General features: G+C 43.1%; 1 protein-coding gene and 1 long non-coding RNA gene across 3 annotated transcripts; one reads left to right on the top strand and one right to left on the bottom strand.

Moving 5' to 3' along the window:
- Window positions 1-723: 723 nt before the first annotated feature.
- On the bottom strand, window positions 724-9,861 carry LOC120053548. The gene is made up of 4 exons (XR_005477520.1): window positions 9,735-9,861; window positions 2,644-2,807; window positions 2,426-2,520; window positions 724-2,154 (listed from the first exon to the last, which is right to left on the bottom strand). It is a non-coding gene; the product is annotated as an uncharacterized LOC120053548 (long non-coding RNA).
- A 6,649-nt stretch (window positions 9,862-16,510) lies between these two features.
- On the top strand, window positions 16,511-24,623 carry LOC120054192 (cyclin-dependent kinase inhibitor 1B-like). 2 transcript variants are annotated; one of them, XM_039001645.1, is made up of 3 exons: window positions 16,511-17,200; window positions 17,379-17,496; window positions 23,345-24,623. In XM_039001645.1, the coding sequence occupies exons 1-2, from the start codon at window positions 16,549-16,551 to the stop codon at window positions 17,492-17,494; spliced, it is 768 nt and encodes a 255-aa protein (XP_038857573.1). In that variant the 5' UTR covers window positions 16,511-16,548; the 3' UTR covers window positions 17,495-17,496; window positions 23,345-24,623. The 2 variants fall into 2 exon arrangements, with proteins under 2 accessions (XP_038857573.1, XP_038857572.1); XM_039001644.1 differs by lacking the exon at window positions 23,345-24,623 and adding an exon at window positions 17,859-20,053 and having other exon boundaries at window positions 16,513-17,200.
- The last annotated feature ends 846 nt before the right edge of the window (window positions 24,624-25,469 follow it).

Below are 25,469 nucleotides of genomic sequence, written 5' to 3'. Positions count from 1 at the left end.
AAAGGAAGTTGGCAAACCTGCAACCCTCAGAGTGTGTGCAGGTGTTGTCATCTGGAGCTGAAACAGGACCAACAGCCCTCACATATGTACAGGTTTCACAGGAAAATATGTTTATTGTCCTGCAAACTTATTTTTTAACGTACCAAGGCCATTCCTTGGCTAACCATCCACATCGCTGCGGCCAAACTGTTTTACAGTTTTACACAATGAATGTACGTAGAGAGCAATAGAGCAGCAGGATTAAATTCAGGGTGAGTCTTCAGGCAACCAAGGCCAAGGAATGGAGAGAGAGATGACCTGGAAGGAGTTCCAGACTTCAGCTTTTTATGAAGCAGAAAAGCAGAGACGTGTGGTTGACAAGGGGGGAAAAAAGTGCTTGTTTTTTTATGTATGCTCCATTTTATTTTAGGATTGGAGATATCTAGGCCTACAACTCTAGAGTGCAGTTTCAAAAAACTGAAGGTTTATCATTACAGTTTTTGAAAACATCCGAAGATCAAATGTAAACGATTAATTTGATTGCTTTTCTGATTTTCGTGACCAAGTTACCTGATGCTAGGTGTACTTATTGTTTTGTCGAGCGATCGATAAACTTACACAAACGCTTGTATTGCTTTCGCTGTAAAGCATAATTTCAAAATCTGAGACGACAGATGGATTAACAAAAGGCTAAGCTGTGTTTTGCAATATTGCACTTGTGATTTCATGAAATTATATACCTGTGGCGCTAGGCTAGGCTATGCTAGTCAGCGTTTCTGATGACAATTATCCCGGATCCGGGATGGGTGGTTCAGAAAGGTTAAACATGATTTCTGAAACTATGGCTCCTTTTCTCTAGACGCTACACACAAAACACACAACCTGCAAAACGTCACACATCTCTTCAAAACCAAACACTTCATTCAAACTATTTTAACTCTTCTCAAAATTGTGTTTTTGCATCAAAACTCTACACACAAACCATCAAATGATTATCTATTATACACACACCAACCACACACGGATGTGACAAATGTAAAACACTACCATCTTGTGTCTTTTGCATGTTCAGTGGAGTCCACGGCAGTTTGTCATAGCACTCACAGGTGCACAAATGTATACAGTATGTATGCATATTCAGCATATATTTACACTAAACAGAAATGCAAGGGGGGGGAAATAAAATGTATTTCTTTCTCAAAACATTGTATTTTCATCCAGATTTTGGGATGAACAGTAACTGACAAAACAAATAGGCTTGTAACTATAAAGAAAAAAACAATTAGGGTGCATCCTGTCTCCTATTCGGGTCTGGCCACAGCACCTCAACATCACAAGCGATGTTCTCTCTGGCTAAACAGCGGGGGCAATAGTGTCTGAAGTTGCGTATCTAGCCCTGGCATGCCCCCTCGTCTATGTCACCACAGGCCTCCTCCATCGCCTGGAGAAGAGGTATGCGTTGGTGGGGTTGGCGATCGTATATATTCCACGCCATGCTGAAAATAATTCTTCTATTGGGTTTAGAAATGAAGAATAGGGTGGCAGGTTAAGCGTCAAAACTTGCGGATGGTCAAAGAAACCAACAACATGGAAGCCATTTTAAGACGAGACAAGTTTTGAAACGTTTGTGCTAGTAAATGGTCAATACATTGTACATGTGAAATAAAATGCCTGCAGCACTGAGAGGAACTACCACAACTGTACACTGTAAACAGGAAGCGGTCAGAAATATTACTGTAGAAACAGGAAGGAAGTGTGGATGCTGGCTATAAATATAGTAAAGGAACCTCAGAACCTCATTAAATCCTAAAACTATGCTTTTAACTCTAAACTACTAATGCACTAAAAAGGTTCTGGCACACCCAGTCAGAGAGCATAATGATGGATGAATTGAAGTGGAAAGTCACTCATTCCTTTTTTTGGAGGAAAGTACAAAGTTTGTCTGTCCAATGAACGGTATAGTTAACCCCTTTCTTAAGTGTGGCTTTGAATAAGTGTTGTAAGGCCGGATGGCTAACCTGCAGCAAGTTTCGTGCCAGCTGTGTCTTGCCAATTTAGACCAGCAGGAGGTGCTGTTGCAGTGAGAGCAGAAAGTCCTCAGAGAAGGAGACTTCCACCCGTAGGGGGAGACGGGCTTTGACGCGTGCCACCTTTTACTCTCCTGCCAACCGCCACCTGAGGAGAGAGATGGAGAATGAGTGCTTGCCATGGCGATAATAACATATAATACTCCATTTAGCAGATATATTTATCCAAAGCGATTTAAAAGCTGTGCGTGCGTGCATACATTTTTGAATCAGTGGCAATTGAACCCTCAAACCTAACATCGCATGCTCCATGCTCTTCCAACTGGGCCACAAAACAGTGCGATTGGTATCCTCTGTATGTGTTGTTGTGCGTGAGTGAATGTGTCTTAGTCTCTGTGTGTGTGTGTGTGTGTTCTCACAAGTTGTTAGCATCTGCTCCAGGTAGAGGACAGCGTGGATGAGGGAGTCTGTTCTCGGTTCGCTCCGTGCACACGACTGCCAATACCACTGGCACCTACAGTTGCAACAATACAAAGTGAGAGAGATGGTGGGGAGAAAGATGGAAGGGAAGTGCTTTGTGCTGAATTCGAACCATGTCTTGTTAAATGGTTTCCATTGCATGCCTTAATGAACCCACCCATGGCTCTTCTTAACCAGTCCTGAACTGTGGGGCAGGAAGGACCAGGTGTGGATCTCCGCTCCTCCGCCCCAGCGCTGAATGAGCTACTCCTCCAGGGACTGCTGAGAGTGGTAGATGACCAGGCCGCTCCACACACACATATATCGCTTTCAACAGGGCACCTGGGACACACACACAGAGGGGAGTAGACAAACAGATATGACCAACAGGGATATAGTGTAGCGTAAACACATACAGTGCATTCGAAAAGTATTCAGACCCCTTGATTTCTTGCCACATTTTGTTACGTTACAGCCTTATTCTAAAACTAATTAAAAAAAAATAAAAAATCTACACACGACACCCCGTAATGAAAAAGCAAGAGCAGGTTTTTTGAAAATGTTGCACATTTATAAAAAATATATTTAATCTATTTACATACAGTTGAAGTCGGAAGTTTACATACACTTAGGTTGGAGTCATTAAAACTCGTTTTTCAACCACTCACAAATTTCTTGTTAATTAACAAACTATAGTTTTGGCAAGTCAGTTAGGACATCTACTTTGTGCATGACACAAGTAATTTTTCCAACAATTGTTTCACTGTATCACAATTCCAGTGGGTCAGAAGTTTACATACACTAAGTTGACTGAGCCTTTAACCTTTCTCGCCCCGGGGTTCCGCTAGCAGAACACACACAACATTCCGCTGCGCGCGAAATTCAAAGATATTTTTTTGAAATATTTAACTACCACACATTAGCAAGTCCAATACAGCAAATGAAAGATAAACATCTTGTGAATCCAGCAAACATGTCCGATTTTTAAAATGTTTTACAGCGAAAACACAATATATATTTATGTTAGCTCACCACAATAGCCAAACACACAACGCCATTTATTCACCGCTAACATAGCTTTCACAAAACCCACAAATATAGATACAATTAATCACTAACCTTTGAACAACTTCAGATGACAATCCTATAACATCATGTTATACAATACATTTATGTTTTGTTCGAAAATGTGCATATTTATAGCTACAAATCCTAGTTTTACATTGTGAATACGGCACCATAATGCACCAAATTGTCCGGAGAAATTTTTGGACAGTCACGTAAATCTAACCAAAAAACGCATCATAAACTTTACTAAAAAAGACATGTTGGACAGGAAATGAAAGATACACTGATTCTTAATGCAACCACTGTGTTAGATTTAAAAAAAAATAACTTTAGTACAAAGTACAGCATGCAATATTCTGAGACAGCGCCCAGCAATTCTCCGCCATGTTGGAGCCAACATATTCCACAAAAATACGAAATAACATCATAAATATTCTCTTACCTTTGCTGATCTTCCATCAGAATGTAGTGCAAGGAGTCCTAGTTCCACAATAAATCGTTGGTTTGTTTTAGAATGTCCATTTCTTCTGTCGAATTAGCAACTTTGGCTAGCCATGTGGAGGGCACATGTCCATCAACTCTTGGCGCATGGAACGTAAAATTCCAAAAGTCACAATAAACGTCGAATAAACTGGTCAAACTCAGTTGAAAATCCATCTTTATGATGTTTTTCTCATAAGTATCCAATAAATTCCAAGACGGAGCATTTCGTCGTGTATACCTAACGCATTTCAGAAGACAATGTGGGGTTCCCTGGTGCGCAGCTAAATACTGCCAATAGGGCGGACCTGTCACTCCAAAAGCACTCATTCGGTCTCAGATCAAGCTAGACACCCCATTCAACATTCTACTGCCTGTTGACATCTAGTGGAAGGCGTATGAAGTGCATACAGATCCATAAATATAAGGCAATTGAATAGGCAAGGCCTGACACAGAGCCCCATTTTCAGAATTTTCACTTCCTGTTTGGAAGTTTGCTGCCAAATGAGTTCTGTTTTACTCACAGATATAATTCAGTTTTAGAAACTTCAGAGTGTTTTCTATCCAATAGTAATAATAATATGCATATCGTATGATCTAGAACAGAGTACGAGGCCGTTTAATTTGGGCACGATTTTTTCCCGAAGTGAAAACAGCGCCCCCTATTCACTAAGATTAAACAGCTTGGAAAATTCCAGAAAATTATGTCATGGCTTTAGAAGCTTTAGATAGGCTAATTTAAATCATTTGAGTCAATTGGAGGTGTACCTGTGGATGTATTTCAAGGCCTACCTTCAAACTCAGTGCCTCTTTGCTTGACATCATGGCCAAGACCTCCACAAGTCTGGTTCATCTTTGGGAGCAATTTCCAAACGCCTGAAGGTACCACGTTCATCTGTACAAATATAGTATGCAAGTATAGACAACATGGGACCACGCAACCCTCATACCGCTCAGGAAGGAGACACGTTGTCTCCTAGAGAAGAACGTACTTTGGTGCGAAAAGTGCAAATCAATCCCAGAACAACAGCAAAGAACGTTGTGAAGATACTGGACGAAACAGGTACAAAAGTAGCTATATCCACAGTAAAACAAGTCCTATAGCGACAAAACCTGTAATGCCAATCAGCAAGGAAGAAGCCAGTGCTCCAAAACCTCCACACAAAAAAGCCAGACTACGGTTTGCAACTGCACATGGGGACAAAGACCGTACTTTTTGGAGAAATGTCCTCTGGTCTGATGAAACAAAAATAGAATTGTTTAGTCATAATGACCATCGTTATGTTTGCAAGCTGAAGAACACCATCCCAACCGTGAATGGTGGTGTTCTTGTGGATGGTGTTCTTGTGGCGGTGCTTTGCTGCACTGACTGGTGACTGGTGCACTTCAAACAATAGATGGCATCATGAAGAAGGAAAAGTATGTGGATATATTGAAGCAATATATCAGACATCAGTCAGGAGGCTAAAGCTTTGTCGCAAATGGGTCTTCCAAATCGACAAGGATCCCAAGCATACTTCCAAAAAGTTGTGGCAAATTGGCTTAACCCCTTCAGAATTTCCGCCTGTTTAACGTGCCCAAAGTAAATTGCCTGTTACTCAGGCCCAGAAGCTAGGCCTGATATGCATATAATTGGTAGCATTGGTTAGAAAACACTTTGAAGGGTGGGTACAACAGAATTGATATAGCAGGCGAAAATCGAAGAAAATCCAACCAGAAATTATTTTTTGGAGCTCCCAGGCTCTTCCAATGCAAATCTATTGCGCAATCTTATTTCTGTCTCCAAGATTGCAGTACCTAGATGTCAACAGTCTTTATACAAGGTTTCAGACTTGTTTTTTGAAAAACGAACAAGTAATTGTAGTTTTTCTAAAGTGCGCTCCATAAGAAAAGTAATGTTTTGGCAAGCGTGAATGAGGGCGTGCTCTTCGTTATTTTCCTTTCCTATTGAACATACTACTTTCCGTATTAAATGTTATCATTTATTTAGATAGAGTACCTGAGGATTAATTAGAAACATTGTTTGACTTGTTAGGATGAAGTTCCTATGTAACTTTTTGGATTCCTTTGTCTGCATGTTGAAGACAGGATTACTGAAATCAATGGCGCAAACTAAACTGACTTTTTGGGATATAAAGAAGGACTTTATCGAACAAAACGACCATTCATTGTGTAGCTGGGAGCCTTGGGATTGCAAACAGAGGAAGATCTTCAAAAGTAAGTGATTTATTTTATCGCTATTTGTGATTGTGACACCTGTGCTGGTTGAAAAATATGCTGATGTGGGGCGCTGTCAGCATGCTATGCTGTTGCCGTAAAGCCTATTGTAAATCGGCCAACGCAATTTTATTAACAAGATTCTAAGCATTTGAATGATGTAAGACACTTGTATTTTCATGAGTGTTTAATATTACTATTTTCTATTTGGCGCTCTCCAATTTCACCGGATGTTGGTCAACTGCTGTCCCGCTAGCCCTATTAAGGACAACAAAGTCATATTGGAGTGGCCATCACAAAGCCCTGACCTCAATCCTATAGAAAATTTGTGGACAGAACTGAAAAAGTGTGTGCGAGCAAGGAGGCCTACAAACCTGACTCAGTTACACCAGCTCTGTCAGGAGGAATGGGCCCAAATTCACCCAACTTATTGTGGGAAGCTTGTGGAAGGCTACCCAAAATGTTTGACCCAAGTTAAACAATTTAAAAGGCAATGCTACCAAATACTAATTGAGTGTATATAAACTTCTGACCCACTGGGAATGTGATGAAAGAAATAAAAGCTGAAATAAGTCATACTCTATTATTCTGACATTTCACATTCTTTAAATGAAGTGGTGATCCTAACTTACCTAAGACAGGGAATTTTTTCTAGGATTAAATATAAGGAATTCTGAAAAACTGAGTTTAAATGCAATTGGCTAAGTTATATGGAAACTTCCGGCTTCAACTGTAAGTATTCAGACCCTTTACTCAGTACTTGGTTGAAGCATCTTTGGCAGAGATTACAATCTCAAGTCTTCTTGGGTATGATGCTACAAGCTTGCGCACCTGTAATGGGAGTTTCTCACATTCTTCTCTACAGATCCTCAAGCTCTGTCAGGTTGGATGGGGAGCATCGTTGCACAGCTATTTTCAGGTATCTCCAGAGATGTTTGATTGGGTTCAAGTCCGGGCTTTGGCTTGGCCAATCAAGGATATTCAGAGACTTGTCCCGAAGCCACTCCTGTGTTGTCGTTGCTCTGTGCTTAGGGTCATTATCCATTTGGAAGGTGAAGCTTTGCCCCAGTCTGAGGTCCTGAGCACTCTGGATAATATTTTCATTAAGGATCTCTCTGTACTTTGCTCCATTCATCTTTCCATCGATCCTGACTAGTCTATCAGTCCTTGCCACTGAAAAACATCCCCACTTCATGATGCTGCCACCACCATGCTTCACCGTAGGGATGGTGCCAGGTTTCCTCCAGACATGACGCTTGGCATTCAGGTCAAAGAGTTCATTCTTAGTTTCATCAGACCAAACAATTGTGTTTCTCATGGTCTGACTCCTTTAGGTGCCTTTTGGCAAACTCCAAGCGGGCTGTCATGTGCCTTTTACCGAGGAGTGGCTTTTGTCTGGCCACTTTACATTTTAATTAACCTTTATTTAACTAGGCAAGTCAGTTAAGAACAAATTCTTATTTACAATGACGGCCTACTCCGGCCAAACCCTAACCCGGACGACCCTGGTCCAGTTGTGTGCCGCCCTATGGGACTCCCAATCACAACCGGTTGTAATACAGCCTGGAATCAAACCAGGGTCTGTAGTGACGCCTCTAGCACTGAGATGCAGTGCTTTATACCGCTGCGCCACTCGGGATCCCCAAAAAGACCTCTACCATGAAGGCCTGATTGGTGGAGTGCTGCAGAGATGGTTGTCCTTCTGGAAGGTTCTGCCAACTTCATAGGAACTCTGGAGCTCTGTCAGAGTGATCTTCAGCCCCGATTGCTCAGTTAGCCCGGGCAGCCAGCTCGAGGAAGAGTCTTGGTGGTTCCAAACATCTTCCATTTAAGAATGATGGAGGCCACTGTGTCCTTGGGGACCTTCAAAGCTGCAAATGTTTTGGCACCCTTCCCCAGATCTGTGCCTCGATACAATCCTGTCACAGAGCTCTACGGACAATTCCGTCGACCTCATGGCTTAATTTTTGCTCTGATATTGACTGTCAACTTTGGGACCTTATATAGATACTGTAGGTGTGTGCCTTTCCAAATCATGTCCAATCAATTTAATGTACCACAGGTGGACTCCAATCAAGTTGTAAAAACATCTCAAGGATGATCAATGGAAACAGGATGCACCTGAGCTCAATTTCGAGTCTCATAGCAAAGGGTCTGAATACTTATGCAAATAAGGTATTTCCGTTTATTTGTAATAAATGTGCAAAGGTTTCTAAACCTGTTCTCGCTTTGTCATTTTGGTGTATTGTGTATCGATTAGTGAGGGGAAAAAATTGTAATATTAGGCTGCAATGTAACATGTGGAAAAAAGGGAAGGGGTCTGAATACTTTCTGAATACACTGTACATTCTGTTTTTATGCACCTTGTTAATTGGTGAGCATTTAGTGTTTACATTGACAGCCGCAAGTTCTACCACTACATCCTTGACCACCAAGCATGTCTAGAACTATGATCAAAGACAACTGGAAATGACCAAACATGACATGTACTACTACAAAATTAGCCATTATGAATGGAAAGGCCAACTGGAGCACTGGGCCAGACGCTTTTAAATATCACCTGTGCCAGTACAGTTGAAACTAAGGACGCAAAAGGTGCAACACATCCTGACCAACAAGGATGGTTCCAATCATACCCAGACAGAACCAACCTCGAAATTGAGCAAAACCCCAAAGCCTAAAAACATGTAAAGGGCACACAAGAATCCACACACACACACTTACTGATCAGTACGTCCCACATACATACAGTAAGAATGCCTTGTTCACATTGGCAGTTTGAAGTGATAAAAAAAAAAAAATTATGCATATCCGATTCAAATTTCCTGCAGTCTGAACATCCAAAAAGCACATGAAATCGGATATTTCAAGCCACAATCGTAGGTGGTTTGAAATCAGATACAAATCTGATTCCAGGCAAAGTGGTTTTTAGACTGTTATTTGGCATATATTGTTGTTCGCTAGCTCCTCTGTTGACAGTTTGTTAATTTTTTACAAACATAGCGAATGTGCTAGAAAGCTAAACAGCTACATAGCTAGCTAGTTGATTGCTGTGTCTAGCCCAAAAGGACACATCTTTAAAGTTGGGCCATCTTATCCTTTGGGGCTTTAAAGTTGTTTACACTATGATTTTCAACATTCAAAGCAAGTGGGAAACCTACATGGCAGGCATTGTTGTCACCTTAGCTTGCTACATAACTTCTGAGGGATAGGAAGCATGACTTCCGCCACCAATCAGCCTACACCACTGTGCACACACTGGTCGTTACTATGACAACTAGCATAGCTATGTCAGCAAATGACTGCTGTCTGAACACACACACATCCTATTTGGTCACTTGTAACTTGCTGTTTAACCAGTCAGTATTCCAAAACAAAACTGATTTGAGCACTAAGGTTTGCAGTGTGAACAAGGCTTTTGTCTTGCATGTGGCACACAGTGGTCTTTCAGATCCTCCAGCCTCTCTCTCCATGGTGACAGCCCTGCCCTTTATTGGAACGTACCAATAGCAGACGGGGTGCTTGATGCGACGAGTTCGGGCACCAATGGGCCGTCAACCTTCACCACTGCGTGTTTGACGCCATTCCATTAACTTCGTTCCAGACATTATGAGCCGTCCTCCCCTCAGCAGCCTCCAGTTCGGGGTTGTTTTTAGGGGTATTGTTCCAGCTAAAAGAGTTGCGATAACTCATCAAAATAGCTTTGCCATGAGAATTTGGCTAGGCGAAAGGGCATGGCTTTTCAATTCCGGTCCTGGAGTGCCAAAACAATTCTGTTTTTTGTTTCTACCTGGTAGTTAATTGCACTCACCTGGTGTCCCACCTGGTGTTTGAATCAGTCCCTGATTAGAAGGAGAGGATGGAAACCAGGAGTGTTTTGGCCACCCAGGACTAACAATGAAAAACCCTGGTCTAGGGGGGAATTGGAACTGGGCAGTTAACTCAAGTGAGAGGTCCAATCTGGGAGGGCACTCCACTTCTTGCAACACCCCAAGGGGTGGGACCTTGCCTTGACCAATGGAGATCACTGTGATGACATCACAGCTTGTCGTATAAGCACCTGCCCCGCCCCCTCATAGTTCAGTGGAGCACGCACCAGTAAATCTGGCCTGTAGGGGGCAGTCATATACTGTCACTAGGAAAGGCTGCCTTTCCTTGTTTCCCTTTCTTCTTGACAGCAGTTTTTTCAGGAATTTAAATTGCAGGGAGAAAGCATTATGGTGCAAATATGCAGACATTAGCAGCACTTATTAATGTAGGGTTAGAAGTTATTAGTATCAGTATGGGTCTGACCTGCTGAGCCAGTTGGATCTCTGTGGCCAGGGCCTGGACGCCGCCTGGCAGGTCTTCCCACACCAGGAGGGAGAAGGCATGGCTCCATACGGAGTTAGCAGCCAGCCTGCTCCTCAGCCCCCCTCGACCAGGCAGCCCAGCACTTCAGCTATACAGGCCAGGCAGCGGGTGGCCCCTCCCAGGTTCTCCCTGCTCCCCGCTGCAACTGGAGCACAAGAGACAGCTATTGTCATTAAAGAGAGTCAGCATTCAGATAACAGTAGGTCTATACTTGTTTTCCACCAGCCATTTTTCTATTTCTATGGCCGTCTGACAGAAAGAGTGCAAAATGAGCCTGTGACATGCACTCAGACACCTGCCCCCCCAGGAATTCACACACAAATGCACATTTTAGAGACTGTACACATCAAGTGTGGAATAGGGGAAGAGAATGAGACAGGGCCTGAGACACTAAATAGCTCCACTGCAACCCCTGGTGTAAATCCCAATGTGTTCTCACTCAGCTCCCAATGGTCAAATAAAGGGACATCAACACTCACGGGAGTCTAGTGTGCAGATGAACTCCTCATGTAGGCCTCCCAGCAAGACAGTCCTGAAGCTGGGCAACAGCCCATGATCGCTCTGGCCCTTCAGGTTTTCCATCACGCTCCTCCTCCCCGCCTGGAAGAACAGCTCCTTCCTCCAGCGCAGCTCGCCCTCGTGGTCAGTAAGGGAAAGGTCCTCAGAGAGAGAGAGCCTCCAGGCGGCCCTCACTGCTCCAGTGCCCCCGGCCCAGCTAACAGCCAGCACCCCCCCAACTTCAAGCCCCCCCCTCAGAAGCTATGTAGCGAGCTAAGGTGACAACAATGCCTGCCATGTAGGTTTCCCACTTGCTTTGAATGTTCAAAATCATAGTGTAAACAGCTTTAAAGCCTAGGATAAGATGACCCAACTTTAAGGGACTGGGACCTCCCGGACCCCCACAGATCCTCAGGCCTGGGGAGAGAAAGAGGAGATGGACTAAGTAAATACAACATTTGGGATCCATACCAAGGGGCAAAGTAGGTTCACTCCATCTGTGGTTCAGGAAGGTGACACCATCCTTATCACATGAAGCCTATGGGAAGGCAATGTCTGTGTAAGAGACCAACAGACAATCTAAACAGCCTCTGTCCACAGACTTATCATTCAGATGGTGACATTTTGAAAGAAGGTGGGAAGAGGAGAGACAGCGAATTGCTACCTTGAAATCATTGCGAGTGCCCAGCACTGTATGAGTGGTGATCTTCATCTCTCCCACGGTGCCCTTGGATGATGAGGTCCTTGGTTAAGGCCAGCTGCTGGATGTGCGACGAGGATGTCACTTACAGGCCTGATAGTAAACAACCTGAATACACTGCCACTGGGCCCTGGGAGAAGAGGTCATGGGTCAAACAACATCACAGCATATGGGGCCAAGGTGAAATAAACATTTTGTTATACGTTTCGGTGTAAGAGTTCCCCAGACCTGAAGGTGGCAGTGCTGGATTACTGCTCCTGACGCAACACTGACGTCCCCCTCCAGAACACTTGATTACGCTGCAGCCATCACTCACACACTGGACATTGAGGACAACACAGACAAAGACAGATATTAAACACACATACAGTGCAGTCGGAAGGTATTCAGACCCCTTCCCTTTTTTCACATTTTGTTACGTTACAGGATTATTCTAAAATGCATTTATTTTCCTCAGTAATCTACACACAATACCCCATAATGACAGTGAAAACAGGTTTTTAGAATGTTTGCAAATGTATTAAAAAAAAAAAAAAAAAGAAATATCTTATTTACATAAGTTGGCATTTCCATTCATAATGGATCATTTGTAGTAGTACATGTCAAGTTTGTCTTTGAGCGTAGCTCTCGACATGCTTGGTGATCAAGGATGTATTGGTACAACTTGCGGCTGTCAATGTAAACACTAAATGCTCACCAATTAACAAGGTGCATAAACAGTAGTGATGGGTCATTCGCGAACGAGTCGGCTCTTGTAGGTGAACGTTGGGAGCCGGCTTGCATTTCAGAAGAGCCGAATCTATTTATAAAAAAATTAAGATGTGAATAATCAAAAGATTTAAATGAATATAATTAATTCAAAGAACAAAAAAGAAATAAAATATAGGCCTAAATGCGCACACACATTCGTTCTGACGGTCTGCTCAGACTAACCGCCTTCACTCCTGTCAGACACGCAGTGTCAACCAATGAACCAAAGATGCGTGAGGGAGGGCCGAGCCAACTCACAGTCACACACTTAGCAGCCGAGGAGAGAGAGGAAGGACAGCTGTGAAAACAACAGCTGGAAAATGAGTCGGGGGCACAGTAGCATTTGGATGCATTTTAATAATGTAGACAACGTTAGAGCACAGTGTAGAATTTGCCAAAACAAAATACCAAAGCCGGTTCTACGCACAACCTACACCGGCATATGTGAACTGTGCACCCAACTGTGAAGCTAGCTGTAGCAGAGCTTCGAGAAACTAGCGGGCCTGCTAGTGATAGTGGTGGAGCCAGCACCTCCACACGTGGAGATGTATCCACTCAGTCAAGTAGGCATACGCCGCGACCCACAACAACGCAGTCTTCTATGGACCAGTTTATGCCAAACGTCTATGTCTGTAGCAAAACAAGGCCAAATTGATATTGCATTGGCTGAAATGATTGCCACCGATTAATTTCCAGCCATTTTCGAACGTGGAGGACAGAGGTTTCAGAAATTATAGCAATAGTCTAAATGCAATGTACACAATTCCAAGCAGGAAAACCCTTTCAAAATCACTTACTCTACAACTTCACGAGAGCACAAGGCTTCATAATGGGAAAAGAGCTGCCTAACCAGCTCTGCTAGGGTGATTAAAATGGTCAGAGTGGGGTGTCTCATGTGTCTGGAAGTAGCTAGCCAATGTTAGCCAGTTAGCTTGACTGTCGTTGTGTGAGGTCAGCTGCTTTTGGAACCACCCTACTTATTGGCTAGAGCGTCCAGTGTGCGCTCTGAACTCGAAACACTCTGAATTTACGAAAGGACAATCTGACAGCACAGATGCAGTCACCAATGCTCTGGATACCAGCCTAACCAGCTCTGCTAGGGCAAGTAATGTTCAGTGAGCTGTTCTCTCTCTCTCTCTTAGATGTCTGGAAGTAGCTGGCAAGTTAGTACAGAATGGTCAGATCAACCCTTAAAGAGATGGGTAGGGCTAAGGCTTAAGAGGGTGTGAGCAATGCTGAATGGGTGTAGACAGAGAAGGGCTCTCCAATAGTAGCACCAAAACATTGAAAGACAGGTTCTCAAAAGTGAGTTTACAAGTTGATCAACATTCAAAGCAGAATTACTTTCCCATTGTTTCCTCAAATGCAGTGTATGATATACCATCTTGTAGCTTTGAGTCTCTACTTTAATCCAATGTATAAAAAAAACTGAAATTCAAATGTTGCTACATAAGACCGAATCCAGGTGGTGAGTCATATATGGTGCATTGGTCATTCACATCAGCTTTAGCGGCTTGCGAGTACTGCCCACAACGCAGTTTATGTGTAAAATGAGGCCCGTCAATCCGAAAAAAATATGGGTCATCTTTTGAACTGCTAGAAACAAGCCATATGCTCTGTAGTAGTGGTGGAAATATAATGGTCACGCACTCAGTGTATTCTCTATGGCACTCAGAGTCTGCGATACAGTCTATAAATCACAATATTCTCATGTTTATCTAGGTCTCACAACTAGATATCTATGAGCAATTTAGAGCAGACCGAAATGGCTTGTCAACTTGAGCTAGCTTGCTAGTTAGCAAACATTAGCCAGCTATCTAGCTAAGTTAGCAAAGGAAGCATGCAGTAATTCAACGTTGGCTAGCAATAAGTATGCTTATAAAAAAGGTACCTACCCAGCAGCTGGTGAAAATAGTATTCCACTTCACAGCCACTTCAAGAAGATATTTACTAAACACCTGACAGCATGAGGTTGGCGCCTGAAACGGATAAGTAAGCATAAGCTATTACTGTAAAGAAATATAGTATGTTAGAGTAATTTTTACAGGAGGCTTCCAAATTACAGTATTTTTCAACATTTTACCCATAATGCAGTGCAATCTAACACATGAATGCTGTAAAACACATGTATGGTATTATACTGTGCATCCTAGTGTTTTTGTCACACCCTGATCTGTTTCACCTGTCCTTGTGATTGTCTCCACCCCCTCCAGGTGTCGCTTATTTTCCCCAGTGTATTTATCCCTGTGTTTCCTGTCTCTCTGTGCCAGTTCATCTTGTATGTTTCCGAGTCAACCAGTGGTTTGCCTGTTCTCCTGCTTTTTTGCATTCTCCTTCTTTTTGCATTCTCCTTTTCTAGTCCTCCTGGTTTTGACCCTTGCCTATTTCTGGACTTTGTACCTGTCTGCCTGACCATTCTGTCTGCCTTGACCACGAGCCTGTCTGCCACTCTGTACCTCCTGGACTCTGGTTTTGACATTTTTTCCTTGTCCACGACCTTTCTCTTGCCTACCCCTTTGGATTAATAAACATTGTAAGACTCCAACCATCTGCCTCCTGTGTCTGCGTTTGGGTCTCGCCTTGTGCCTTGATAGTTTGTGTTGAAATGACAGAAAAGTCTTACAGTGTAGTACATTTTATTCCATTGAGTTTGCTGACTGCATTTAAAACTCCAATGTAGGATGAATTCCATTATCATGTACGCAATGTAAGTAGGTCTGGAAGGGTGCATTTTCAAAATTGAACTGTAAAGATGCTTCCAATCCATGACATAGATAGTGGAGCAGTTGTACTACATGAATCCATTGAGGTTGCTAACAAAGTATTTGAAACAATCATTTAATTGTCACTTAATAAGGCAGTTCGGGATTTGTGGTATATGGCCAATATGCATGTGTATTTTCAAAAATGGTACATATTTGAAACAATATGGGATGTGTATAACTTATGGAATATGAGATGGAACTCAGTAATTACTTGTATTGGTAATCTATTTGAATTAGGTCTTCAATTAAAAGCATGACCATTCCAAAATTATACATGATCATATTTGGCAACAGGTTATCGAATCATGACTTTATTAATCACAATATATTATTTTATTCAGATCTGTGCCCTTATAAACTGCTTAGATGTTGCTTTGCTGCAAGTCTGTATTTCTGACATGTTTCATGAGATCCCAAATGCAATAATAGTGATGTGGAATCTAACTCACTGAACAGGGTCGAACCGAACTATTGCATGGGGAGGCATATGTCTCTGCTTGTGATGCGTGTTGCTACCGAAATCGTAACAAAAACAGTGTGAATAAAGTCAATACAATTTGTTTCACTTTTTGAATGAAGTTACTGGTTCTGAACATATCACATCATCCTCACACGATTCACTGGCAACACTACACACGTTTAGAATGAGGTTCATCGATAGGAGCGTCTATCCCTGTCAAGCATATTCCGCGAGATACCATATGCACACTCCATGTGCGCACGCAAATTCTACAGTGCAGATTGCTTGACCGCAGTGTCATTATACTGTGCCAGGCGTTAAGACTAAAAACCGTTATAAATTGCCGTGTAATTTCAATCATAGCCCACCATTCACTCACTCACTCACTCAGCAACAGCCAGCAGCAGGTCACAGTGAAATATACCACATTTTAAGAGAAATGCCATGGTGGCCGCAGGCGCAATTTTTAGGTAGCTCTAAAACCCGCAACCCTGGACCAAAACACTTTCCACAGTAGCCCAATGCTAGAAAACGGTCGACATGGCAACCCTGAACTGTGGACAAGCAGAACGGTAATCTTGAGGTAGCAACAGTTTCACATCGACTTTGGAAATGCACAAGTTTTCTTGGCCCCTGTCCAAATATTCGCACCAGCCAATGGACATGGGGTTATGGATTCTTAAAAAGGGTTGGACGTAAACGAACCAATGGTCGAGCGATCTCGCTAGATGAACCTACAACTTCTTGTTGGGACTTTAAATACGGTGTGACGCTCTACTCCGGTACATTTAAATGAGAACAGTGTTGCGCAACTCCATAGAAACAAGAGGGCAAACGCAACCCCAACTATTTAAGGACACTCTAAATCCTGCGATTTATTTACACCTCTTGTTGAATTTGGGGGAAACAATGTCAAACGTCCTGCTATTAAGCAGCGCCATGGAGAGGTTGTCCACACCGATGACCTTTCCTCTCCACGCACGCACGGGCGTCTGTCGTAATCTTTTTGGACCGGTGGATCACGACGAACTGAACCGGGATATGAAATCCAAGATGCGGGAGATTTCGTATAGGGACCAGCGGAAATGGAACTTTAATTTCGAGGCCGAAGTGCCACTGTCTGGGGACTATGTGTGGGAGGAAACCCCGGTGGATATGAGCCCTGTTTTCTACCAGGACTCTGTACAGGTCGGGAGGGCGAGGATTGTTGTAACACCGGTCAATGTGAAGCCAGACGTTGACGTTATCCTACTGGACTCCTCTTCTCAGGGTGAATCGCCTCATTATGATGACCGCTTGACCAGCTCCAAAGGTAACACTCCATGCCTCACCGAAGTCAACCAGGAGAACTGCGCAGTGAAGCTGAACTCGGGGAAGCCTACTCGCAAACAAGTCCCGTGTGTTCGATGCAAAATAACTACTGATACGACGACACTTGCTACAGGTAGGCCTAAATATATGTAGGCTAAGCCTAGTGTGTTTTACGCATTGATGCTGAATCTCGAGATATATTTGGGTAAGTGACGTAGTCATTTTCATGTGTTGTCCGGTCAGTGGGCTAATATTTGGCCACCTGGGCCATGCTGTGAGTTCTTGGATTTAAATGTTACTTTTTCCCCCAGACTTCTACATGAAACGAAAACGGATGACGACCGAAACGAAGCTAAATGAAAGCACTTGCCACCACCCTTCGTCTCAACGTCACGTAGAACAAACTCAACGCAAGAAAATTCGTTGAAGGTATGTAGCTACAGTTCAATATGGCTACAAGGCATTTGAACATTGGCCGTTTTACATATGGACACAATAGTTACTTGTGCGTAATTGCGCATACGTCGTGGGGTTATTTATTCCCGATAAGCATTCGAATGGAAACTAAAACACTGTTACACACTTTAACTGGTCGAGGAAGCTGATAGTGAGTTTAGCTCGTAGTAGAGTAATTTGTGATTGGGTAGGAAATCTGCGTCACTGTGACCGGAAAGGCTCAGGCAAATGGTGACCCCTGCTGAGGTTACAACTCAGAATTTATTTTGTTTTTGTCGTTCATGTCTATACAATTTTGGATTTCGGTTAACACTTTTTTTTGTTAATATTTCCAGGCGTTTGAACAATCCTTTCCCCTATAACCCTACCTTCCAACTTGAAGACAAGACTGAAAACAAGGGAAGGAGAACACTCCTGCTCGACCATTCATTGGCTTGGTGTGTGAGTGGACCTACAGTATATAGAAAGTAGCCGACACTCCACGGGGTCTCAAGATTGAATGGTCGGGAAGAGAGAATTCGCAGAAAGACTCAAACAAAATGTAGCATTCATGGTTGCTTTGCATAAAGCCACTTGACAGTGTTAAATGTGCAATCCTAAACTATTTTAAATTGTCTACACTGGCCAAAGTGTTCAGCTTTATAAATACAGATTTCTGTTAAGTATATCAGGGTTGTTTAAATATAGGCTATATTTCAAGACTATTTTAACTTATAATTTATTTATGTTTCTTTATATTTGCAAATACCTTTTCGATTTAGCCAAAGGGCAACTTTTTATTTACAATGTTTTTTTGGTGATGTTTTGCAACCATGTAGCTTTTTATAGTACATTTACAAAGTAGATTTCATAGTGCTTCTGAGACTATTTTTTTTTGCCCTGATTTTCTGTTCAGCAAAAGATGAAAAAAGTATTTTTGGTTCAAATGTAACAATTTAGTTTTTATCACCTCAGAATATTTTACGGGAAGGGTCCGTTTTAGAGTGTGATTTATCCCACCTGTTTGTAAATTGGTAACGGCTTACAGCCGCATAGACACTCCCTACATAGCCTACATCACCTCATAGCTCGGCCAACATCTGTTGGAACCAGACACAACAAGAAAAACACGATTTGCGCCGCCCGCTCTGTTTTGCCATCAAATAGCCTACCCCTTTCCCTGAGATAAAGTCATAGCATTTCTGATTTACAAACTCATCTGGCAAGAGAATCATGGACATTAAATCAAGCAAGCATAGGCCTAGACTATTAACGATACAATTGAATCTAAATGCAAAGCCCCACAGCCTAATAATGTTCCTCATATAACATCCTCCAAGGTCAACTTTGTTATTGCTAGATGCTAATAAAAAAGTTGTCCTTGCTTTTTGATGAAATAACTAGAATACGAAAAAAGAAAGATAAGGCAGAAAAGTACAAGCTTAGTTGGATTGCAATGGGATGGTGCATTCAAATATGCAGCCATGGGCAGCTGCGGGATATAGTCTGTAATTTAAAGGCCCGTTCGCTTCTAAAGAACGGCAGCAGCTGCCTTTGGAACCCGCATTGTCCACACGGACACTCCCACATTCACCCGCACTCAACAACTCGTCTAAAGAACCTCTCACCCACACTGTTTACTCCAACGTGCCACACCACCTCGGCCGTGGAGGCTACCTGCCCGAATAAGAGAGAAATAAGAAAAAACTACTCGTCTTTGTAATTGTCCTGGTCCATTGAAACAAACCATTCAGTTTGTCATACTTACAAGTGTACCCTTAATTGAAAGAAAGCAAGCCACGCACTCAGCATGCTAGACGCATAGGCCTATACCCCCTTCATAATGCTGACAAAGTCCCTATCAGTGGTTTAGCCAATAGTTTGAAAATGTGAAGACTTTTGATGGCAAGAATGACTTTGCCAGCTCCAATCACACACGTGTACCATTTCCAACACAAAGAGCTCCCCATCTCCATTCTTTCCTTTTTGTTGCCATATGGCAAATCCATGTACACATAGCCAAGACAAATTAATTCAGCCACATAATGTCCAGCATTGGACAACAAAAGACATGTTTCCCTCTATTCATACAAACAGCTGAAAAAATATATATTTAAACTATTGTGATATCCAGCTAATTACAGCCCATATGTCCACAGGGAGCAGCGGGGTTGATCAATAAACTTTTAAATTCTCGTTACTTTACATGTTGAAGATGACAGATGTTCACATGTAACTTTAATGAGGTCCATTCTATGTTAAAGATATTCAGGCCCAATTCCTTGAGAGTTTTAAGGGTAATCCTTCTCTCGTGTCAGTAAGCTATTTGAATTTCAACAATTGTAATTTAGCCTATGGTCTTTTTTCGTTCCTTGAAAGTGCTATTATTTTACTTAACCAATGCAGTGAATCATCTTTAATATTGTTTTAAGGTCTAAAACTGAGCAAAGAGTGTTTATATATTGCCTATGTATACCCTGTCTAATAACTTATGCCTAAATACATGGAACATACTAAACTCAGCAAAAAAATAAATGTCCCTTTTTCAGGACCCTGTCTTTCAAAGATATTTAGTAAAAATCCAAATAACTTCACAGATCTTCCTTGTAAAGGGTTTAAAAACTGTTTCCCATGCTTGTTCAATGAACCATAAACAATTAATGAATATGCACCTGTGGAACCGTCGTTAAGACACAAACAGCTTACAGACGGTAGGCAATTAAGGTCACAGTTAGGAAAACTTAGGACAGTAAAAGAGCACTTTCTACTGACTCTGAAAAACACCAAAATACAGATGCCCAGTGCCCTTGCTCATCTGCGTGAACGTGCCTTGCTGCAAGGAGGCATGAGGACTGCAGATGTGACCAGGGCAATAAATTGCAATGTCTGTACTGTGAGACGCTTAAGACAGCGCAACAGGGAAACAGGACGGACAGCTGATTGTCCTCGCAGTGGCAGACCACATGTAACAACATCTGCACAGGATCGGGACATCTGAACATCACACCTGCGGGACAGGTACAGGATGGCAACAACTGCCTGAGTTACACCAGGATCGCACAATCCCTCCATCAGTGCTCAGACTGTCCGCAATAGGCTGAGAGAGGCTGGACTGAGGGCTTGTAGGCCTGTTGTAAGGCAGGTCCTCACCAGACATCACCGGCAACAACGTCGCCTATGGGCACAAACCCACCGTCGCTGGACCAGACAGGACTGGCAAAAAGTGCTCTTCACTGACGAGTCGCGGTTTTGTCTCACCAGGGGTGATGATCGGATTCGCGTTTATCGTCGAAGGAATGAGCGTTACACCAAGGCCTGTACTCTGGAGCGGGATCGATTTGGAGGTGGAGGGTCCGTCATGGTCTGGGGCGGTGTGTCACAGCATCATCGTACTGAGCTTGTTGTTATTGCAGGCAATCTCGACGCTGTGCGTTACAGGGAAGACATCCTCCTCCCTCATATGGTACCGTTCCTGCAGGCTCATCCTGACATGACCCTGGCTGGTGACAATGCCACAGAACAATGCCATCGTTCTGTGCGTGATTTCCTGCAAGACAGGAATGTCAGTGTTCTGCCATGGCCAGCGAAGAGGCCGGATCTCAATCCCATTGAGCACGTCTGGGACCTGTTGGATCGGAGGGTGAGGACTAGGGCCATTCCCACCCAGAAATGTCCGGGATTGCAGGTGTCTTGGTAGAAGAGTGGGGTAACATCTCACAGCAAGAACTGGCAAATCTGTTGCAGTCCATGAAGAGGAGATGCACTGCAGCACTTAATGGAGCTGGTGGCCACACCAGATAATGACTGTTACTTTTGATTTTGACCCCCTCCCCCCCCCTTTGTTCAGGGAGTTTGGGTCATTGGCCTATTCCTATCCAACGCAACAATAAAAACATATTCTTCACATTTTGAAAGATAAAATGTTAACTAACGAGGCGATAGCTTTATTTTCAATGTTGAAATATAACATTTGCCAAGTTTTGAAAGATGTTACCAAAACGGTCTCAACAAATCACCAGGCAACAAAATTCAGCCCTGACATGTTCAGTAAATTGACAACAAATTAAGTTGGTTGAATATAATGTCTTATACAGTAGAATGTCCATGACTTGAACTTTTTGGTAGGCCCACTGGACAACATTTTATTAAACATTTTATGAAATAAGAATAGGAGTCTAGTCTTGTCGATGAGTAGCCTATTTAGCCTATGGGTTGGCCTACACAGAACACAATTATTCTTAACCTTCTCGCTTGCAATACTAGAGATGTAAAACCAATACATGTATCTATCTATTTTATCCATATAATACGGTTGCTATGATAAATGCAGCACATACCAAATGTGATAGGTCTTCATAGGCGTTTCTGTTTTGGAAATCTGCATGTTTTCTCATTCTATTAACAGTTTTGATTGTGTCTATTTGGAATGAGTGGATACAAGACGTAACCTAAAATATAAGTGTTGTTTCCTCGTAAAATGCTAAAAACGATGGAAATAATATCAATTGTACATGTCCAAAACTTTCAAACGAAAAGGAATAGTCTTTCACCACAAGTGTAGCACTGATATGTGGTTTATCAAAACATGTCCTTGAGGTGCCAAACTCTGCTGTAGACTCACACGCATGGGCAGACTAGAATGGGTGCCATGGGTACGCATTACCATGGTTGCGCATTGGGCTCCCGAGTGGCGCAGGGGTCTAAGGTACTGCATTCTTAGTGCTAGAGGCGTCACTACAGACCCTGGGTCAATTCCAGACTTTATCAAAACCAGCTGTGATTGGGACTCCCATAGGGCGACGCACAATTGGCCCAGTGTCGTTAGGGTTTGGCCGGGGAAAGGCGTCATTGTAAATAATAATTTGTTCTTAACTGACTTGCCTAGTTAAATAAAATTAAAAAATTACCCATGGCAGCTAATGAGAGGGGCCCACAAGAACGTTGTCATAAAGAAATTGTCACAAGCAGAATAGAAGGTGTATTTGTTTTTGAAGTATTAGCGGGCTGGCTTTAGGACCATGTAGATGGCTCAGAACTAATGGGAAGCCTGTTTGATTGGCTGGCTGGCTTTTTTTTAGGACTATGGAGAGAGAGTGCAGCTGCAGTGAGAAAACAGCTAACCTTCTCTCAGTTGAGTTGAGGAAACTGTGCAGAGGTGGAAGATAGCTAGGTAACTCAAGTTTTTAATCCCAGTGCTAAGTTAGTTTGTAGCAGTTTATTGCTGTACGCTATGGCATGTATTTGTTCTACAATGTTATGTTTCACTATATTGGATCACTCCAATATAATGGTATCACTTCGCGGCGGAGGGATACATCTGAGGTGAGAATTTACAGATTCACTCCTGTGTACACCTGTGTCACGCCTGGGGTCTGCACCTATATATAGACCCCATTGCCATGACACACGTTCTCTTTCATTTTGTTGGCAGACATCCATATGGTTTGAGGTACAAACTTTCTGAAGTTCGCTTGGTAAGTGACTCTAAAGTGTAATATCTTGCGTGGAAGTATACTTACTAGCTGTTTGCAACCTGGAGCAGCTGGCCACATGGCGCCGGTTCTCTGCTAATTACCCTGCAGGGTTTTTTTTCTTGTTCTTTCCCCTGCAGAGTGTAAGAATATCGTGGTGGGCTTTCCACTACATTGAGACATTAACTTTGGAGGTCCTTAACAGAGTTACTCCATCATATGGTCCTATTTCTATTGCTTGGATATTAAACCGGTTAGGTAATATTGCAGTTGGCGAAAAACAAAAAAACTAATAAATCAAATCCATTACCTGGTTGCTGTTTTTTTGTCTGCCTGCTTTTCCCACAAGGGTCTTCTGTGTTTTTTTACAGAGATACTGGGTAATTTATCCCTCACTGGGTTCCTATTCCTCCAAGTGGTTCATGACAGGCCATCAGAAGCTGGCAGCGGGGCTTCATCGCCCCCAGCGGCTCAAAAGGCTATGAGGAGCCTACTCACTCGGGTAGACACTGCACAGGACATCAAACTGATGGACAATGATTAGTCTCCATCTGTCCCCATCTCTGCTGAGGTCCGTGATGCCTTGCAGGAGAGCTGGATCTCTGCCGGGGGGTGCTTCCGACTCACAGCAGAGACTGGACCATGGAGTTACGTTGCGAGTCACTCGGCCTCCAGGAGTACCCGACCATGGACACCGTGATAGCTGCCATGGTTCTCCCGGACCGGGAGATTATAGGGAGGAACCCGCAACTGAAGCTGGGACCCCCCAGATTCTTTGATGGGGACTTGAAAGCCACATATGAGTCTCTCTGTTCTCTTGGCCTCTTATTATTATCTGTATTTTTTGAAACTGCACCGTTGGTTAGGGGCTTGTCAGTAAGCATGTGACTAATAAAATTTGATTTGATGTTAGGACTACAGGAGGGCGTAATGAACACCATGCCGATATACCAGTTGCGCTGGCGGTTGTTCTGCTCTTGGTGCACCGGTATTGAGGTTGTGCCCGAGGGGGGGGGGGCAGTATGTCCTCCAATACCTGCAGTCTCGCTTGGATGAGGGCTTGGCAGCCTCTACAGTGAGAGGGTAGGGGCGGGGGAGTCTGGGCCTCCCTCCGGCATGCTGTGCGTGCACTGGCTGCCTATGTGGAGCGGATGTGGTCAGAGAGAACTACAGACCAGCTCTTTGTCTGCTATGGTGAGAGAGTCCTGGGGGCTGGGCTATCAAAGCAGAGGCTCTCTCACTGGATCGTGTACAGATTACGACAGCATGGCAAGGCAGTGCTGGGATCTGTGGTGGCACATTCAACACGAGGTGTGGCTGCGTCCTGGACTCTACTGAGAGGAGTGCCCCTCGCTGAGATCTGTGCTGCGGCCAGCTGGGCTTCCTCTTGCACCTTTACTAGGTACTATCGGGTATATGTGGTACCTCCCTCTGTGGTTGGTTCAGCGGTCCTGAGCGTCGCCTCCCCTTCCGGGGACTGTGCCGAGACACACACACCCCCCCCTCCCCCCTCCACATTGATGGCCCCTGCGTCTCGGTCCCGACTAAATCTGGTACTGGTATACCAATATATTGGAGTGACAGTTGTCGTCGGAAGTTTACATACACTTAGGTTGAAGTCATTAAAACTAATTTTTCAAACACTCCACAAAATTCTAGTTAACAAACTATAGTTTTGGCAAGTCGGTTAGGACATCTACTTTGTGCGTGACACAAGTAATTTTTCCAACAATTGTTTACAGACAGATTATTTCTCTTATAATTCACTGTATCACTATTCCAGTGGGTCAGAAATGTACATGCACTAAGTTGACTGTGCCTTTAAACAGCTTGGAAATTTCCAGAAAAATGATGTAATGGCTTTAGAAGCTTCTGACATCATTTGAGTCAATTGGAGGTGTACCGGTGGATGTATTTCAAAGCCTACCTTCAAACTCAATGCCTCTTTGCTTGACATCATGGGAAAATCAAAATAAATCAGCCAAGACCTCAGAAAAATATTTGTAGACTTCCACAAGTCTGGTTTATCCTTGGGAGCAATTTCCAAACGCCTGAAGGTACCATGTTCATCTGTACAAACAATAGTGCGCAAGTATAAACACCATGGGTCCACGCAGCTGTTATACCGCTCAGGTCTGTCTTCTAGAGATGAACGTACTTTGGTGCGAAAAGTGCAAATCAATCCCAGAACAACAGCAAAGGACCTTGTGAAGATGCTGGAGGAAACAGGTACAAAAGTATCTATATCCACAGTAAAACGAGTCCTATATCAACAGAACCTGAATGGCCACTCAGCAAGGAAGAAGCCACTGCTCCAAAACCTCCATAAAAAAGCCAGACCACGGTTTGAAGAATCTCCGTTATAAACAAATCAAAATATATTTTAACACTTTTTTGTTTACTACACGATTCCATATTTATTTCTTTAATCTGATGTCTTAACTATTATTCTACAATGTAGAAAATTATAAAAAAAATTAAGAAAAACCCTTGAAT

This window comes from Salvelinus namaycush, chromosome 9 (assembly GCF_016432855.1).
Source record: "Salvelinus namaycush isolate Seneca chromosome 9, SaNama_1.0, whole genome shotgun sequence".
NCBI classification, from domain to species: domain Eukaryota; kingdom Metazoa; phylum Chordata; class Actinopteri; order Salmoniformes; family Salmonidae; genus Salvelinus; species Salvelinus namaycush.
The sequence above is the reverse complement of the archived record's forward strand: the minus strand, read 5'-3'. Positions and strand labels throughout refer to the sequence as shown.

What these genes read in the sequence shown, in the direction of transcription:
- LOC120054192 (XM_039001645.1), top strand. Translation starts at nt 16,549, where the DNA reads ATGAGAACAGTGTTGCGCAACTCCATAGAAACAAGAGGGCAAACGCAA. An exon ending in TACGACGACACTTGCTACAG is followed by an intron (nt 17,201 to 17,378) that starts GTAGGCCTAAAT and finishes TTTTTCCCCCAG; the next exon opens with ACTTCTACATGAAACGAAAA.